Genomic DNA, 18,668 nt, shown 5'->3' on the forward strand with positions numbered 1-18,668 from the left:
AAGATGAGGGCCATATTAATCAGGGTAGCAGCTGGGCCAGGTTTCATGTCTGTTGTAGTGCCAGAGATTTCGTTTTCTTCGTTACATTTTTTTCGCTCTTCTGTTATGTTTGGGTTTCCTAAGAATTCCTTCCTAGAGTCTGCATCTTACAGCTGTCAGTCATAATCCAGGTATTAACATTATCCTGGAGCCCTGTTGATGGGGTAGTATTTAGGAAACATTTTATAATTTTACATCTTTGTTGTTTATTTGGCCCGAGTCCCTGGGCCATAACCTTCAGAAATATTTCTTCTCCCCCACCCCCTGCCATTATGTAAGACAAAACTGGTCAGGTATAGCCCTGATATAGTAGTTTCCCTTGAAAGGCCAGACCTTTGCTCTGGAAAATAATTTGGGTATATTTCAAAATATGAATAGTTACTTACCCCTCCCTTGCCCTAAACAAATATGGGATCTTGATAGTAACCATGAGAACCTGATAGGGTTCTCCTGGCAAATTCCTAGAAGTACAGAGGCTCTCTGAAGACTAGGCTCTTAGGAGTTTTTAACTCACGCTCGTCCACCCTCAGCCTCCAGCAACTTACTGCTCCCAGTAAGCTGATCTCAGATATGATTCTCTGTCTTTGCCCACCACTCCAGTTTTTGAGGTGGTGGCTTGTCCTGTGATTTCTGTTATTAGAAGAAGCTGAGAAGTCATTGCTTTTCAGTCTGTTCAGCTTCCTTCAGGTTGCTGTGAGCTTGGGTACAATGATTTCCAAGTTCTTCACATGTCAGAGCTCAAACTGCAGGTTACCCACATTTTTTAAAAGCCTTTTCCCTATTTTCTCAATAAAGCTCAACGGAAACAACCCCCTGAGGATAATTCTCTGACCTCTCTCTGCTCAATGAAGAGTTCTTCCCTCTGTGGCCTGGTTATTGGTACAACCGCAGGTATTAAAGTTACTGTCTTCCCTTTTGCTTCGTTGTCCCACTGAAAGCAGAATGAGTCATCAGCAGCTCTAGTGGAGCCACCTGCGAAAATTCGGACAGGGCTCTCGCTCTTGCCACATGTGCTCGAACCAGCATGGTCTGATCCGGAAATACGGCCTCAACATGTGCCGTCATAGGCTTCATCAGGTTGGATTAAATGATATTCCTTGAATGGATTGTCCAAGATATGCACCCAGTGAAAGAAATCGTGCTGGCTATTTGTACATAAAATAAAATAAGTAAATAAATTAATTAATTAAAAACCCTTCAATGAAAAATAAAGCTTACTATCTTTTGGCTTTTTACTCTTCAAATGCCTGGGGAACAGGCATTCTGACTTATCTTTGTATTCTAGCATATGGCATAAATCAATTCTGCTGAAGAGAAGGAAAGAGGAACAAAACACTCTTTGCTAATTAAAAACAAAGTACTACTTTTATTTAGCTCATTTCTTCATTTATTAGAATAACCACATTCAGAGAGGCACAAAGTACTGAAGTTTTACAGGACTACAAAGTTATCACAAATCCCAAACGTTTTAGCCACACGTATCTCACCTACTCCTTTTCAAGAAAAAGCTTTCAAACATCTGAGTTAGCTTAATACACAGAGACCCTGAATATGTGGGAACTACATATTTTAAATGCTCATACTTCTGGCTCTAATGATGTTTTCTTTAAATGGAATCCAGCATAAAAGGGATTGAAGTGTCTAAGGTCATGATGCAAATGCTTTGGAGAGAGAGTGAAATTAATCTGCATGACGTGGAAAAAGATGTAGTGTGCTCAGGTCTAGCCAGCCTCACTGAGCCATCTGGGCTTCCATGGCTTGTGCTGTCCCTTCTGGTGCTGTCTGGCTAATTTTCTCCAAAAGGTTATTTACTTGGAAACAAAGCGATTGGATCTGCTTGTCCCACGTTGGCAGTGCTTCTCGGGCTTAAGAAAAAAGGAAATAATATAAAAAAGTTGAAATGCTACAAAGCAAAGACAAATATTAAATTTTGAAAGTTGACTCCAAAAATCTTGGCTAATAAAGTTAGACTAATTAAGCAATAGTTAAGACCCAAATTTGGCACAAAGTATAAAACAAAACAAAAAACACACACGGGTAGATGTTATCATTATTACTCATGAAAACAAAATAAAACTAAGCAATGGAACAAACTCAGCCACAACAATAAAAAAATCCAGTTGCAGGAAAGCTGGCTTTTGGTGTTTTTTTTGCAACACCAGTTTATGGAGTCAGAAGACACTGCCACCTACTGGGGAGAGTAAGTCTATTCATATAATTAAGGCTGACCTGATGCTGATGGGTAAATATAAACAATCATCTAGAATCCACCAGTGCAAAGGTTTCTCTTAGTAATACACTTAGAAATGAATAGGGGTAATGTGAAAACTGGGGGTAATGTCCTATTGAAAACAGCACCAATTTACAGAGAAATGCACACATTAACATGAGATAATTGAAAATTTTACAAGTGGTGAGCCAATCCTGCGGCCTAATGGTTAAGCGAGCTGGATCCCACGTGGCTGACTACATGGCTTGAAGCCTGGGGACAGCAGCTTGAGAAATGCACTGGGCACATGTGCGTGCAAGTCTCAAATGGCAGCAGGATGAAGAAATGGATAAGGGGTCATGGCATGACCATCCCCCACTGAAGGGTGGTTTCTGCCTCTCTCTCTTCATGTCTCTCTGCCTCTCAGGAAGTGCATACACCCTCTGGCAAATTAAAAATAAAATTTTTAAAAATGAAAAATTTACAAATAGAGTAATTCTGGGGTTCAGGGCGTAAATGAGTTAGGGAATACGCAGCAGAGAAGATATTAGATAATGAAGAAATCAGGATCCCTGTCTGCCTCCATTAGTTTAACGAGTTGCTGAATAGGAAATGCAACTGCCATGCCCCTATGCACAACGCATGGTATGTGCTCAGTAAATGTATGATGAGGAAGTAGACGGATAACAGAGTTTGAATTTCTTCCTCAGCATAGAAAATGCTACATTAAGTAGATTCAATTTCTTCCTCAGCATAGAAAATGCTACATTAAGTAGATTCATGAATAAAACTTAAAGAGTTTCTTTTAAATTATTTCCTTTGGAAATAGGTTCATTCTAGTAGTAAGATTCTGAGTCAAAAGAAATTGTTCAACACATTTTAATCATGAACAAACAATAATACCAGCCCCATAGCCTAGAGGTTAAAAGAGAGCTAGATACCACATGGCCAACCCTGGCTCAAATCCTGGCCCTGGTAGCTTGAAAAACACACAAAATATTAACAGGGTGGCCACATCCCATTTAGGGTTGCTTTATCTCTCTGCGTTCACTAGTACATAACACTGTTTGGCAATTAAAAATAAATTAACAAATGACAGTTTGCTGCTATTTCATTATTACAGAAATACAAAAAAACCTCTTACTTTCAAAATGAACTATTCCATCAATCTGGTCAATGAATCCATTCATACGTCCTTCTGTTATCATTTGAGATGCTATCTTTTCCGCCTATTAAAACAAAAAATAACTCTCAAAAACTTTCATTTATCTAACAGTTATTCACATATGTTAAGAGAAATGAAAACTCTTGGTTTAACAACCCATTTTGGGACCAGCAGGTGGCATGGTGCTTAAGGGCACTGGATTCCCACGTGGCTGACCGCGGTTCAAGTCCCAGAGTTGCAGCTGGTTTTTTCACTTTCTTTCTCTGTTCCCTCTCGGGTCAAATGAAAATAAATAAATAAGGTTAAATAAAATAATTCCTTTTTGTTTTTTGGAGAGGATTTTGCTATAGGGCATGTGCACTTACCAGACAGACAGAGAGAGACAGAAAGCGAGAAATCACCCCCCAGGGGGATGGCCATGCCGCAATCCCTTCTCCATTCTCCTCTTGTAATCTTGGGCACACACAAACATGTGCCCGGCATGAGTTTTAAGCCACCAGGTCCGGGACACAAACCATGGTTGACTACATGCGAGTCCAACGACATAGCCATTATGCTAACTGCTGGTCCCGCCTGGCGTGAGTTTTAAGCCACCAGGTCCGGGACGTGAACCGCGGTCAATTACATGGGAGTCCAGCGACATAGCCATTACACTAACTGCTGGTCCCAATAAAATAATTCTTTAAAAAACAAACAACAACAACAAAAAAAACCCATTACGAAGCTTCCCATGTGTGTTCCTCTGCCATTCCAATAGGAGAATAACTCCAATAAATCTATTTCCCCATTCTTAATTGTGATCTGCTTTTCTTGTGAGATTTTGGACAAGAATTGTTCTTTCATCAATTTTCTCTTGTTTAAAATCAATCTGGATCCCTACCTCAAAAACAAACAAACTTGGGAACCAGCAGTTAGCGTAATGGCTATGTCGCTGGACTCCCACGTAATCAACCGCGGTTCGTGTCCCAGACCCAGTGGCTTAAAACCCACACCAGGCGCGTGTGCGTGCGTGCCCAAGATCCTGAGAGGAGAATGGAGAAGGGATTGCGGCGTGGCCATCCCCTCTGGGGGGTGATTTCTCGCTTTCTGTCTGTCTGTCTGTCTGGCGAGCGCACACGCCCTATAGTGAAAAACCTCTCAAAAAAAAAAAAAAACCTCTCAAAAACAAACAAACAAACTTGTTCTTATTTCACTTTGATTTCCACAATAATTATTGCCTACAAAGCTCTTGAAGAAAGTAATATATATTTTTTTAAATTGAAAAGAGGACTGGATGTTCAAATTCAAAAGGAAATTAAAGTATTTAAAAGAGAATTCAAAGAGAGTAAAAGGTCCCCTGGCATAGCTCCTGAAAACACATTCAGTGATTTTGTATGTCTAAGCAAACTAGATTGCGAGTTGGTCTTTTATTAATTCTGATCACCTTCACAAACAATGCAAAATCACTTCTGAACAGACTGTACCTAGCATTTATCATTAAAAGTATACTTTCTCATGCCAACAGTTGGAGTAATGGCTATGTCATTGGATTCCCATGTAGTTGAACATGGTTCGAGTCCCAGACCCAGTGACCTAAACTCATGCTGGGTGCATGTGTGTGCATGCCCAAGATCCTGAGAGGAGAATGGAGAAGGGATCGTGGCATGGCCATCCACCCTGGGGAGTGATTTCTTACTTTCTGTCTCTCTGTCTGTCTCTCTGTCTTTCTGGCGAGCACACACGCCCTATAACAAAAAAAAAAAAAACACAAAACCTCTCCCAAAAAAAAGTATATTTTCACTCCTTAAGCTCAGCAAGGGATTACCTATAAACCTGGGAAGAAAGCTGGGGCCAACAGGTGGCATGGTGGTTAAGGCACAGGACTCCCACATAGCAGACAGTGGTTAGAGTCCCAGGCCTGGTGGCCTGAAAACCACACCAGGCGTGTGCCCCAGTTCCCAGGAGAATGGAGGAAAAGAGATTTCTGCATGCCCCATCCCCTGGAGGGGTGATTTCTTACCTTCCCTCTTACCATTTTTCTCTGGCAAGCACACGTACCCTATGGCAAAGACTTCCCCCCACCAAAATAAATAAATAAAGTACCCCCCCAATTTTTCAGAGAATTACTTAATATTATTTATCATTATTGTTACTTTCTAATTTGCTAAAGGGCACATGTGCTCACCAAAGAGAGACAGAGAGAGAGAAAAGGTGAGAAAGCAAGCTGTCAGGTCTTGGACTAAAAATGCACTTAGCCATGTGGAGAAGTCCAGCGCCTTTAACCACCATGCCACCTGATGGTCCTTCTTTTTTCCCCTTTTATGAGAGAGAAGAAGGGAAAAGAAGAAAAAGATAGAAACAGAGATAGGCATTTCTGATAGGGCTTCTACTGTGTCACAATCCTCCCGCCGCAGCCTCCCAGTTAGTTAGAATTAGAGGTGCGTGTGAGTTTTAAACCACCAGGTCCAGGACTCGAACTGCGGTCGACTACGTGGGAGTCCAGCGACATAGCCATTACACTAACTGCTGGTCCCAATCCATCAGCTTCTTAAATCAAGAACAGAGCTTCAACAGAATAGCCTGGCATTTTTATCATAGTCATTCCCTAAGATGAAATTGTTAACCTTTGAGTCAGTCTAGGGCAGAAAAAAGAATTAAGGCATGTTTTGAAATCATCTTAAATTCACCAGAAACCAGAAACCACTATGAAGTGTAATTAAACAGCCACTAAAGAAAGATTTCCTCATAAAATGAGTGTCATAACCTTGAACTCTTTTAAGATTTCCATTTTAGGTCACTTTATCATAAAACACAATTTTAAAAAACAAAAACACTAGGACAATTCCATCACAGTATAATTTTTAACATTTAAATTGTTTGTTTCCATGTACTTGAGGCTTTCTATGTTTAATTTTTGTGTGGCTGCCAACATTCATCAATTATATATTTTATTTTCTTACTACTTTAATACTTTCACTTCTTTATCTCTTTTTATTAGCTGGAATCAAGAAAGTACCTTAGCTGCAGGGATCTCTAAAAGAGCTCCAAGTTCTTCAAAGGTGATATTATTATATAATTTGCTTGCGGACAACAAATTGTGTTCAATAACAGCTCTGTCCAAGATGCTAGAACCTTAAATAAATGTAGATAAGACAGTTAGAAATTTAAAACTAGTTTTAAATTTCCAAAATTTAAATTTTGTTTTAAATTTCCAAAAAAGCAATTTTTTTCTAAAAATATCTAAGTAATAACCCATAATCATAATTGTTCAAGAGAATTATTTAACTTAACTGTATTTATTTATTCCTTTGTTTATTTCAATTTGACCAGAAAGGGACAGAGAGAAGAGGGAGGGAGGGGAAGAAAGAGAGAGAGAGAAAGAGAGCGAGAAAGCAAGCTGCCAGGTCCAGGACTCAAATCACGGTCAACCATGTGGGAATTCAGTGTCTTTAACCACCACACCACCTGCCGGCCCTTCACAATAAATTTTATCCCTCTGATGAGAACTTTAAAAGTAACCAAAATGCCTTATGTGATATGATTTAACATACAATGAATTAAAATAACACATTTAGGGCCAGCAGGTGGCATGGAGGCTAAGACAGCGGGCCAACTGAGAGGTTCAAGTCCCAGACCTGGAGGCTTGAAAATCACTCATGGCCAACTAAGTGGTTCAAATCCCAGACCTGGCAACTTGAAAATCACACCGGTGCATGTATGTGCACACCCAAAACCCTGAGAGGAGAATGGAGGAGAAGAAATTGTGGTATGGCCATGCCCAAGCAAACACACATGCCCTTTAGCAAAAATCTTAACAACGAAAATGCAACAGGCTGCAAAGTACAAAACGTTGTAGAAAGAAAGTAAAGAACATCTAAAAAAAAAAAAGGAAAACATGGTAAGCTTAATACAGTTAAAATAGCAATACTCCTCAAACTAGTCTACAGATTCTGTGTAATTCCCCCTGCCAAAATCCTGACTGGTTCCTTTGCAGAAATTAACAAGCAGATCGTAAAAATTTTATGGGAATTCAAGAGACTCAGAAAAGCCAAAATAATCTTGAAAAAGAATAAAGTTAGAGGATTAGTCTTGCCAATTTCTAAATTTACTGCAAAGATATAGTAACCAAAACAGTGTGGTACTGGCATAAGAATAGAAACGCAGATTAATGGAATAGAATTGATAGTCCTATATAAACTTTCACATATGCCATCACCTGATAATCGACAAGGGTGCCAAGAAAATTCAATGGGAGAAATAATAGTGTTTTTAACAAAGGGTGATTGGACAACCATATATCTACATTAAAAAAAAAAAGAATGAAATTGGAACCCTTACTTCACAGCCTATACAAAAATTAAATCAAAATGAATCAAAGACCTTCTAACATTTAGAAGAAACCAGAGCAAATCTTCATGACTTTGAATTGGGCAATAGTTTCTTACATATGACACCAAAAGCGTAACAACAAATGTAAAAAACAGATAAACTACACTTCGCCAAAATGGAAAACTTTTAGGCCAGCCCCATAACACTGCGGTTAAGTGCTGTGCATAGAGAGCCAGATGCCACATGGCCAAGTGTGACCAAATGTGGGTTTGAATACTGGCCAACGCAAGTAGAAAAATACATGGGGTGCATGAGTGGACATGCCTAAAATCCTAATAGAATGGAGAGATGGAGGGTGAAAAAGACTGCAATCTGACCACACTTGATTGAAGTCTCTTTTGCTTTCTCTCTCTCTCTCGTATGTGTGTGTATGTGTGTGAGAGTGTCCAAATGCATACACCCTCTGGCAATTAAAAAAAAAAACAAAAAAAAAACAACTTTTGTGTTTCAAAGGAGATCATCTAAAAAGTGAAAAAGCAACACACCCTAGAGAAAATATTTGCAAATTGTTTATCTGATAAGTACCTTATATCTAGAATATAAATATAGAAGTCTTGCAGTTCAACAATAAAAAGACAAATAACCCAGTTAAAGAAACTGGTAAAAGATTTGAATAAACACTTCTCTGGAGAAGGTATACAAATGGCCAATAAGCACATGAAAAGGTATTCAATGCCACTGGCTATCAGGGGGCTAGCTGGTGGAGTGGTGGTTATGGCGGCTGGATCCCACAAGGCCAACAGAATGGTTTGAGTATCAGACCCAGAGGCTTGAAGACCATGCTGGGAGAGTGTGCACAGGTACCCAAAATCTCAACATGAGAAATGGAGAAGCCAGATCTCCTCATGGCTGAACACAGTTTGAGATCTAGCCTGAAAAATTTGAAAAATATGTGTGTGTGCCCAAATCCTGACAGGATGAAAAAAATGAATGAGGAATTGTGGCCTGGCCCCACTGTAAAGTGGACTTGCCCCACTGTCAAGTGCTTTCTCCCTCTCCCTCTCCAACAAGTGCGTGTACCCTATAGCGATTTTTAAAAAATTAAAAGGCCTTGGATCAGCAGATGCCATAATGATTATGTTGCTGGACTCCCATGTAGTTGACCACAGCTCAAGTCCCAGACTGAGTGACTTAAAACTCACATCTGCATGCATGCCCAAGATCCCGGGAGGAGAATGAAGGAGAAGGGATTGTGGTGTAGCCATCCCTGGAGGGAGGAGAGGTGATTTCTCACTTTCTGTCCATCTGTCAGTCTGTCTCTCTCTCTGGTGAACACACGCACCCCATAACAAATAAACTCTCTCTCTAAAAAATAAATAAATAAAAATCCCTCATATTATGATTCATTCATATAAAATGTCTCAGACAAGTCTATAGATAAATTAGATTAATATTACTATTACACAACTCTAGGAATATACTAAAAACAAATGAATTGTAATTTATATTAAAAAAAAAAAAGAAAACAATTATGCCATAAGATTGCTAGCTTAGGGTTATAGCATCACTAAACAAAAATGTCCAAAAAATAAATAAATAAATGAGAAAAGCAATTAAGGTCCAAAATGGAAGAAGAAAAACATCTTTGCTCTACAACAGTCATGTGTTTCTCAGAAATCCTAGTGAGTATTCTTTTTCTTTTTTCCTTTTAGTTGCCAGAGGGCACATGTACCAGAGAGAGACAGAGAGAGAGAATAAAAACTGCTTAAATGAAACCACAACTAATCCTAAGAATATAATGCAATTTTTCCTGAGGATCTATATAAAATTGAACAGAAGAAAAAACATCTTTAGTTAGAAAGATGAGAATTAAGTGAGTTGTTTTTTTTTTTTTAGAGAGAGATATTTTTGTTACAGGGCACGTGCACTTGCCAGAAAGAAGGAGAGACAGAAAGCAAGAAATCACTCCCTGGGGGGATAGCCATGCCACAATCCCTTCTCCAGTCTCTTCTCAGGATTTTGGGCACACATATAGACTTACTGGCATGAGGTTTTTTTTTTTTTTTCCTTAAATTATATATTATTTCATTGTATTTATTATCATTATTATTTAAACTTTCTATAGGGCACGTGTGCTCACCAGAGAGAAAGAATGAGAGAGAAAGGAAGAAAGCAAGCCTGCAGGTCTGAGACCCGAACCACGGTCGGCCATTTGGAGGTCCAGCGCCTTAACCAGCACACTACCTGCTGGCCCTGCACCGGCGTTTTAAGCCACCAGGTCCAGGACTTGAACCATGGTCGACTACATAGGAGTCCATGGCTGTAACCATTACACCATCTGCTGGTCCCAATCAAGTTGCATCTTAAAGTACAGTTAAATAAAAAAATTTATTAGGTCAACACAATACCTTCACTGGTTTGATTTATCTTGGGGTAGAAGGGCTAAAAGAAGTATACATCTTTCAACGAGCCCCTAAGGAAATGACTTAACAGTGAATTTGACTTCAGTACTAGAACGATGGTGAATATAAGGCAATAAGTTTAACAGGTCTGTTTATCTTGATCTCTTCCATATTTCTGATTGTTTACATCTACATTTTTATTTGTATGTGAGTAGTTATAAGCTACTTTAGGCCTCTATAGACAAATGTACACAGAATAATCAATGTTATGAACAAGCAGCTATTAAAAACTCCTTTCCTGGCAAAGGCAGTCTGACTTAAGCAAACACATCCCTTAACTAGAAAGTATGACATCAAGTTCTATTCTTATTGACAAAATCTTACCCTGCATGACCCTGGGAGAGCTACTATGCCAGATTTTGCTCCATCTAAAATAGGACTAGATAATTATGTCTGTTACTCTGTTACAGTGTGATGCTCAGGATTAGTTACATTACTTATCAATGGTTTAAGTTTTGTTTAGAGATTTTTTTGCTATAGGCGCGTGTGCTCACCGTAGAGACAGAGAGACAGAAAGCGAGGAATCACCCCTCAAAGGGGATGGCCATGCTGCAATCTCTTCTCCTCCGTTCTCTTCTCAAGATTTTGGGCACGTAGGACCAGCAGTCTTGCATAATGGCTAAGTCACTGGACTCTCATGTAGTCGACCGTGGTTTGAGTGCCGGACCCGGCAGCTTAAACTCATGCCAGGCATGTGTGTGTGTGTGTGGCCAAGATCCCAAGAGGAGAATGAAGGAGAAGGGATTGCGGCGTGGCCATCCCCCTGGGGGTGATTTCTCTCTTTCTGTCTATCTCTCTTTGTCTTTCGGGCGAGCGTACGCGCTCTATAGCAAAAACCTCTCAAAAAAAAATATTTTGGGCGCGCGTGCACACACACACACATGCATGCACACACACACACATACACACCCAGCATGAGTTTTCAAGTCGTTGGGTCTGGGACTTGAACTGCGGTCCACTACTTGGGAGTCCAGTGATGTAACACTATCTGCTGTTCCCAATGGTTTGAATTTTTTAAAAATTTGTCTATTGGGACCAGCAGGTTGCGTGGTAGTTAAGGCGCTGGACATTCCCACGTGGCCAACCACGGTTCAAGTCCTGAACCTGGTGGCTTGCTTTTTCCCTTTCTCCTTCTCTTTCTGTGTGTCTCTCTCTGGTCAAATTAAAAAATAAATGAGTGAATAAAAATAATAATAAATAAATAATTCTTTTTAAAAAATTTGTCTATTTAATTAAAATGCATTATTTCACAAAATGCTTTCTAATAGGGCTATTTTTTATACTGCAAATTCATGTCTCTGTATGATACTCATCTTTAGTCAATTCCTCTTTTTCATCAGGAAGTGCTCTATAAAAATGCTATAAGGGGTCAGCAGGTGGCATGGTGGTTAAGGCACTAGACTCCCACATGGTTGACTATAGTTCAAATCCCAGACCTGGTGGCTTGATAATCATGCTTAGGCATGTGCATGCATTCCCAAAATCTCGAGAGGAAAATGGAGGAAAAGAAGGGATTGTAGCCATGCCCCCAGGGGGTGATTTTTCACTTTCCTTCTATCTGTTTCTCTGTCTCTGGAGAGGAAAATGGAGGAAAAGAAGGGATTGTGGTCATGCCCCCAGGGGGTGATTTTTCACTTTCTTTCTATCTGTTTCTGTCTCTGGAAAGCACACACACTCTATGGCAAAAACAAACAAACAAACAAAACAACTAAAACTAAGAAATGCTATAGGACAGCAAAATGCTTCTACTGTACTTTAACAACCTTTTCACTAGTCTGTACCTAAATATTCACCACCACATACGTGTAACCCACAATCATTACCATCAGCCGTAGTTGCTTTCTGGTGAGGCATCAGCATGGCAGCAAATTCTTGGAGCTGATTTCCTCTGATGATCCTGTCTAGGTACATTTTCTCTAGGATCCCGTAAGCAGCAAGTTGCTGGCACCGTTCATCCTTAAAAAGAGTAGCCAGCATCCGAGAACGCTGCTGTCCTATGGAAGACAAATGAGCATCAAATATTTTCCCCATAATTCAGTGCGAAACTATCTTCCGACCCATATTTGTCTACTAGAGTAGTCAATACTAATTGCTTACAGTACTTATGTTCTGTAGAGTCCCTGCCCAAATACTCAACCACTGCTCCTGTCGGAAACATGCGGTTAGGTTCCTGTGTACCTCCCGGCACATTTTTGTCAGCCAGGTGATCCTGACCCATGTTTTATGTGCGTTTCTGTTTAAAGACACTCTATTCAGTGTATACTGTAGATTCATTAACATTGAACTCAGCTCAACGCTTTAGCCCATGCCCACATGGAGTTTATCTAACACACGTATTTTCTTCATATGACCTAACACAGCATTCTTGAACTTAAAAACGCTCAGCAGCATTCCAGCACTTTAGTTTGGGCTGTTTTAAACAACAAAATCACCAACCAAAATTAGAGATGCAAAAAACATGGTATCAAATAGACCACAAAAAGGACGCTTGCTTGTAGTAGGAGAGCTGAAACAAAAAGAGAGTACTGACTGTCCGACCTCAGCTGGAACCGTATGACAAGCAATCCCCACTTTTTGGCTGTTCTGCACACGTATGTGAATAACTGCGAAAGTGGTACAAGTACTGACTTTGGGGTTAGAAATAAATCGTACTAAGTAGGTAAATTTACAAACGGAATCCACAGATAATGAGGACCAACAGTATATTCCCATGTGAAGGCCAGGATGGACACCAAAATGTTACGAGGGATTGGAAGTACAGGCGATTTCTATTTTCTTCTCGCTTACTTGTATTTCTATAACAAACGCGCACTACTTTCTTAATAATAAAAAAAATTGAAAAAGAGAAAAAAATACTTATCTGATAGGAAACTTAATATTCATAGTTTCAACTTGTACTTTCTCTCTCTTTTAAGTTTATTTATTTCCTGAGAGAGAGAGGAGGGAGGCAGCCTCAACGGGGCACACTGCTATCCTGCCCCTAGCCCTGCAGCTGCTGGGATCCCCGGCACGCCCACGCACATCGCAGGCATGCTGAGGTGGACCCTGAATGCGCACCCAGAGCCATCCATGTGCTCTCCAGCATCACACAGCAGCTTCCTACTACCAGGGCCACACAGCTAGGGCTCAGCTTCTCCTTTCAAGGATTCTTGGTCTGACCTAAGAGCCAGGCATAGCAGTGTGCACCTGCAACCCCTGTGAGTCAGAGAAGCTGAAGCAAGAAGACTGTGAGCTGAAGGCTGGCCTGGGCAACAGAGTAAGGCTCTACCTTTGATAGAAATTTAACTTACACATGTGCCTTACAGCGTTGTAACTGACTAAATAAATTATGATAAAGACAGATGACAGAGGCGCTGGCATGTGGTGTGTTGGTTAAAGGCACTGGATTCCCATATGACCGACCGCAGTTCGAGGCCTGGACCTGATGGTTTGCTTTCTCACTTTCCCTTTCTCCCTCCTTCTCTCTCTCTGATCAAATGAAAAAACAGTAATAACAAATAGAATTAAATAAATAAATAATTCTTTTTTAAAAAAATAGATAGATGACAGAAAGTCAAAGAGAATGAGCTTAATGTACTGACATGTAAAGATCATTATGATACATAGTTGCATAAAAAAAAAAAGTTATGGGCCAGCCCCAAGGCCTGGTGGTTAAGGAATCTAAATCCCACATGGCTTGACCTTGCAGTTCAAATCCCAGCCCTGGTGGCTTACAAACATGCCAGGTGCACATGCATGCATGCTAAAAATCACACCAGGATGGAGAAATGGAGAAGGGACTGTGGTGGGGTCACACCCCATTAGGAGGTGCTGTCTCACTCTCCCTCTGTCTCTGACACCCTATGGCAAATAGATAAAAAAAAACAAAAAAAAAAGGGCAAGAGTGTGTATCACGCATAGTGTATAGAGACCACCTTTATACTGAAAGAAGTACAAGAAACCAGTAAAACCTCTAAAGGAAAGTAAGCAGTATCATGTTTACATATTGCCTTTTCAGTAACAAAAAATAAAATAAATACGATAACTGCTTTATAAAAAATGAACTGTGAAATTTGACCAAGTCATTAGGCTCTCAACTAAATACGATTCAAAACTGAAGATTATAGAATGATTTAGAAAAGTCATGGTTTAAAATGAGCATTTCCACTTTGTAAATTACATGCTATAATTTAATAAAAAGAACAAAAAATAGTTTGTTACATTTATTTATGAAAAAGGATAAATGCCAAGTCTAAAACTGAGGTTTTGAAGGTTAAAAAAAATTCTGAGAGCAGAATGTTATCTTACCCATCTCTAGATTTTTTGGTTTCTCTCGTGTATCCATTTTTTTTTTCAGTGAAATTTTAGGCAAACTAAATTTTATATTATGTCTCCTAGCTATTTCTGATATGTACATATTATATTTAAATTTTTTTCTTAATGCTATCAGAATTATTTTTACTGACAGAAAGCGTGTGTACACACATGAGTGAGAGACTGAGAGACTGAGCAATAGAGAGAGAGAGAAAAAAATCACCCCTAAACAGAGCTGGTCACCCCACAATCCTTTTTCCTCCAATTCTTCATGCTATCAGGATCCTGGTATGCACACAAGCACCCTTCATGTTTTCCTTTTCTTTCTTTTTCCCTTTATTTGCCAGAAGATACGTGAGCTTGCCAGAGAGGGAGGGAAAGGGAAAAAGCTCCTCCCAGGGAGGATAGTCACACCACAATCTGCAATCCCTTCTCCTCCATTCCCCTCTTTTTAGGACTTTGGTCACGCACATACAGGTTCCTGGCATGTTTTTCAAGCTGCCTGTCCAGTCCAAGACTCGCACCATGCAGATGATCAGCCATGTGGGATCCAGCTCCCTTAACCACCATGCCACAAGCTGGGCCCCTGAATGTTTTTCAAATCCCAGCTGGCCATGTGAGGTCTTGCTACCTCTGCACAGTGCCCAACGGCTATGCTACAAAGCTGACTCCAACAAACCATTTGATTGCTGTAAATATTTAAATGTCTAAATTTACAGTTTAATCAATTTAATTATATTAAGACATCCCTTTGAAGAATAACTCCTTGCCAAATTTTCTAACTGTAACAAATCTGAGTTTACTAAGTATAGTTTATTTAATCTATACTATATACTTACCTGCTGATGCTAAGATGGTACAGTGCAAAGCATGTTTTAAGGCCTCTAGTCTTTCACTTTCATGGACTATTGTCTTGTAAGAGAGCTCATTGTACCGCTGTGCAGCTTCAATGAATTTTCTTCTATAATCAAGGACACGTGCATAGCATACCTAGAGATGGAAAATGTTTCAATTAGGAGAAAAACTAAAAAGCAAAAGCCAAAAAGAGAGAGAACTTCTAATATATTAAGAGCATTTATCAGATGTTCTAGAACATCTTAGTAGAGTACCATTCTCTGAAACAAAGTGAGCTGCAAATTGGCTTATCCGTTACCTTATAATGTATCTGTAACTGTTCATTGGTTGATTCATTCTGAAGCAATGATGCTCGATTTATGTAAGCCTCTGCCTGGACAGGATCATCATCCTCCAGATATAACCTAGCAATCTTCAAGTAAGTCTCCAGTTTATAATCTACATTGTACTGTCTAGGACATAACAGAAAAACACAGAACGACTTAATATTTTATCAACAAAACGTTTTAGAATGATAAGTAATATCTTGTTTTTCTCCTCATGTATACTGTAGTCCTATAAGGGAATGTAAAAATAAACTGGATCTTAGCTACTCTTAATTCTCATAATCTCACAAGCCAAAGATCTTACTGGAACCTGCTCAGTTCAGGGACATATTATGTAATACGGGGCAGTATCTATGGACCCCCCTGAGAACAATCTGGCAGTATGCTCTCTAACCATCCTTTGAATCCATCAAAATGCATATACCCTTAACTTACCATACTGTACCTCTAGAAAATAAATCCTAAGAAGATATTCAAGGATATGGGGAACCAGCAGTTAGCGTAATGGCTATGTCGCTGGACTCCCACGTAGTCGACCGCGGTTCGTGTCCCGGACCCGGTGGCTTAAAACTCACGCCGGGCGCGTGTGCGTGCGTGCCCAAGATCCCGAGAGGAGAATGGAGGAGAGGGGATTGTGGCGTGACCATCCCCCCTGGGGGGTGATTTCTCGCTTTCTGTCTCTATGTCTCTCTCTGTCTGTCTGGCGAGCGCACGCGCCCTACAGTGAAAATCTCTCCAAAAAAAAAAAAAAAAGGATATGCACACATCTGTATGTAGAAGGATACTCATTTGTAAAGTTATTTATAAATATCTATAATAGGAAAAATAATTGACAACTCTTACAGCATTTTTAGTAATTAAGTTGTGCATAAAAATGGTTAGAATACTGTTCAGCTGTAATCATTACCATGTGGTAAGTCATCAAGTATGTTTGCTAAGTAAAAAACAACTGTATGAAACAGTACACAATACACCATTAAAATGTATTTCTATACAAACATATCAAAATAATCGTAGCAATTACTTGTGGATGCTAAGATTACAGGTGGTTCTCCATTTTCTTCTTTATCTTAGTGGTTAAGTGAAAGGGGAAGTATGTTTAATAATATAACCAAGAATCTCACATCTTGTACAATATACTTAAGAGGAATGTTTTATTAAGAACTACCACTATCTGGGCTGACCCTGTGGCCTGATGGTTAAGGAAACAGGATCCCACATGGCTGCACAGTTCAAGTCCCCTCCCTAACATTTCAAGTCCTGGCTCCAATAGCACAAAACACACCAGGTACATGTGCTTGCATGCCTCACATTCTAACAGGATAGAGAAATGGAGGAAAAAAGGATTGCAATGTGGCCATGCCCCACTGGGGAACTGCTTTCTCCCTCTCCCTGTCTCTTTTGGATGAGAGTGCAAGTGCCCTCTGGCAATACAAAAACAAAAAAAAATATGTGTTTTCTTTTCCCTTCATTAGAGAGAGGTTAAAGGAAAGAGGCAGGGACAGCAATTTTTGAAAAAGTCTCACTTTGTCACGATTCTCCTGCTCCTGTCTCCCAATTAACTGGGGTTGGGACCTGCCATGTGGCTTCCAGCTTCCCAAGCAGTGGAGTCACCTGCATGCCACCATGGCTGGCCCAGAACTCTAAATGATTTTTAAAATATGTATCAAAAGATAAGAGTAGAAGAGTTCAGACAATGGTGCAATGGTAAAACGGGACACTGTAAAGCTAACCCACACAAGATGGTTCTAGGTTCATGTATGGTGACCTCCCTACATGTGCCAGGTACATGCAAGCCCATGATCGGGGCTAGATGAACCTGGAGCTAGATTCCAGTGCTGGCACACTGTTGTGGGTGGTGGCTGGCTGTCTCTCTCTCACTCATGGAAGAAAAATATTAACAACAACAACAAAAAGACTGGTTGAATAATAGTCAAAATGTCATCTTAATTTTTTCAATATCTCTTTCTCTAGTATTTTAAAACTACCAATCCTTGGAACCCACTAAACTTCTCAAACCTGCACTGTTAAATGCACTGGCTTTTCCTCTTAAAGGCCTCACTTCCCTCCTTACCTAACCTTACTCCTACGGTGAATCATTATAGGTACTAAGTTGCATATGCACTCACACCACCTTGTTCCTCTCTTGCTGTCATCTGTGTTGGGCAAACTCATAACTCCAGTTAAAGCTAGTTATTTGCCCACTCCTTTTCTGTACCTGTGTAGCTAAGCTCTGATGAGTAAACACCCGACCAATTTGATCTTATTTTAATCATTACAACCTTCAAATAAGCCCTTAATGCTGCCACTCACATGCATATACTGAGTCCAATCACTGTCCCGCTCTCCTAGGAGATCGTTTCTCACATTCTTATCTTCTCAGCTTTACAACTTTCACCCCCAGCCACTTGATTCTGATTTCGTCTTCAAGAATATAGATGCAATCAAAGAGTACTTGCATAAACTCCACCAGCATATCACTACCATCTGCATCACATATCTTGCGCTCCCAGCTTTTACTATACATCACTGGGGACAATTTTGCCTACGAGGGAATATGCGACAATGTCTACATTTTTAATTGCCATGACTAGGGATGATAGTGCTATTGGCATCTAGTGAGTAGAGGCTTGGGTGCTGCTGAATATCGTGCAATACACAGGACAGCCCCCCAAAAAGGAATTATCCAGTCTAAAATACCAACACACTGTTGGCCTCTCGGTTTTTCTTAAATACTCTGAGTGTGCTCCCACCTTTGAGCCTTTTCACTAGCCATCTCCTCTAGGAGTATCTAGTGACACTCTTCCCTCAGATAGCTCGTAACTATTTCCTTTCCCCCTTCAAGTCTTTGGAAAAGGGACATAAGGTCACCCTATCACCCCAATCATCCTATTTAATGATACACACAGTCTGTCCCCACTTTGCCCATTGATTTTTCTTTTCTCCATAGTACTGATAATTTTATAACATACTGCAAATTTAAATTTTTTATTAAATTATTTATCTTTTCC

At 39.9% G+C, this 18,668-nt stretch overlaps 1 protein-coding gene across 2 annotated transcripts in view; it reads right to left on the bottom strand.

Annotated features, from left to right (window-relative positions):
* Positions 1-1,385: 1,385 nt before the first annotated feature.
* The window catches only part of COPS4 (COP9 signalosome subunit 4), a 24,553-nt gene continuing 7,270 nt past the window's right edge, over positions 1,386-18,668 (bottom strand). The window contains exons 5-10 of one of the 2 annotated variants that reach the window (XM_006151400.3): positions 15,630-15,783; positions 15,316-15,466; positions 12,007-12,177; positions 6,409-6,524; positions 3,393-3,477; positions 1,386-1,904 (exon numbers count right to left, since the gene is read on the bottom strand). In XM_006151400.3, the coding sequence (XP_006151462.1) occupies positions 1,771-1,904; positions 3,393-3,477; positions 6,409-6,524; positions 12,007-12,177; positions 15,316-15,466; positions 15,630-15,783 (811 nt within the window). In that variant the 3' untranslated portion in view covers positions 1,386-1,770. The remainder of the gene's footprint in view (positions 1,905-3,392; positions 3,478-6,408; positions 6,525-12,006; positions 12,178-15,315; positions 15,467-15,629; positions 15,784-18,668) is intronic. The other variant, XM_006151401.3, reaches the window with a different exon arrangement.

This window comes from Tupaia chinensis, unplaced genomic scaffold, assembly GCF_000334495.1.
Source record: "Tupaia chinensis unplaced genomic scaffold, TupChi_1.0 Scaffold000318_1, whole genome shotgun sequence".
NCBI lineage: Eukaryota > Metazoa > Chordata > Mammalia > Scandentia > Tupaiidae > Tupaia > Tupaia belangeri.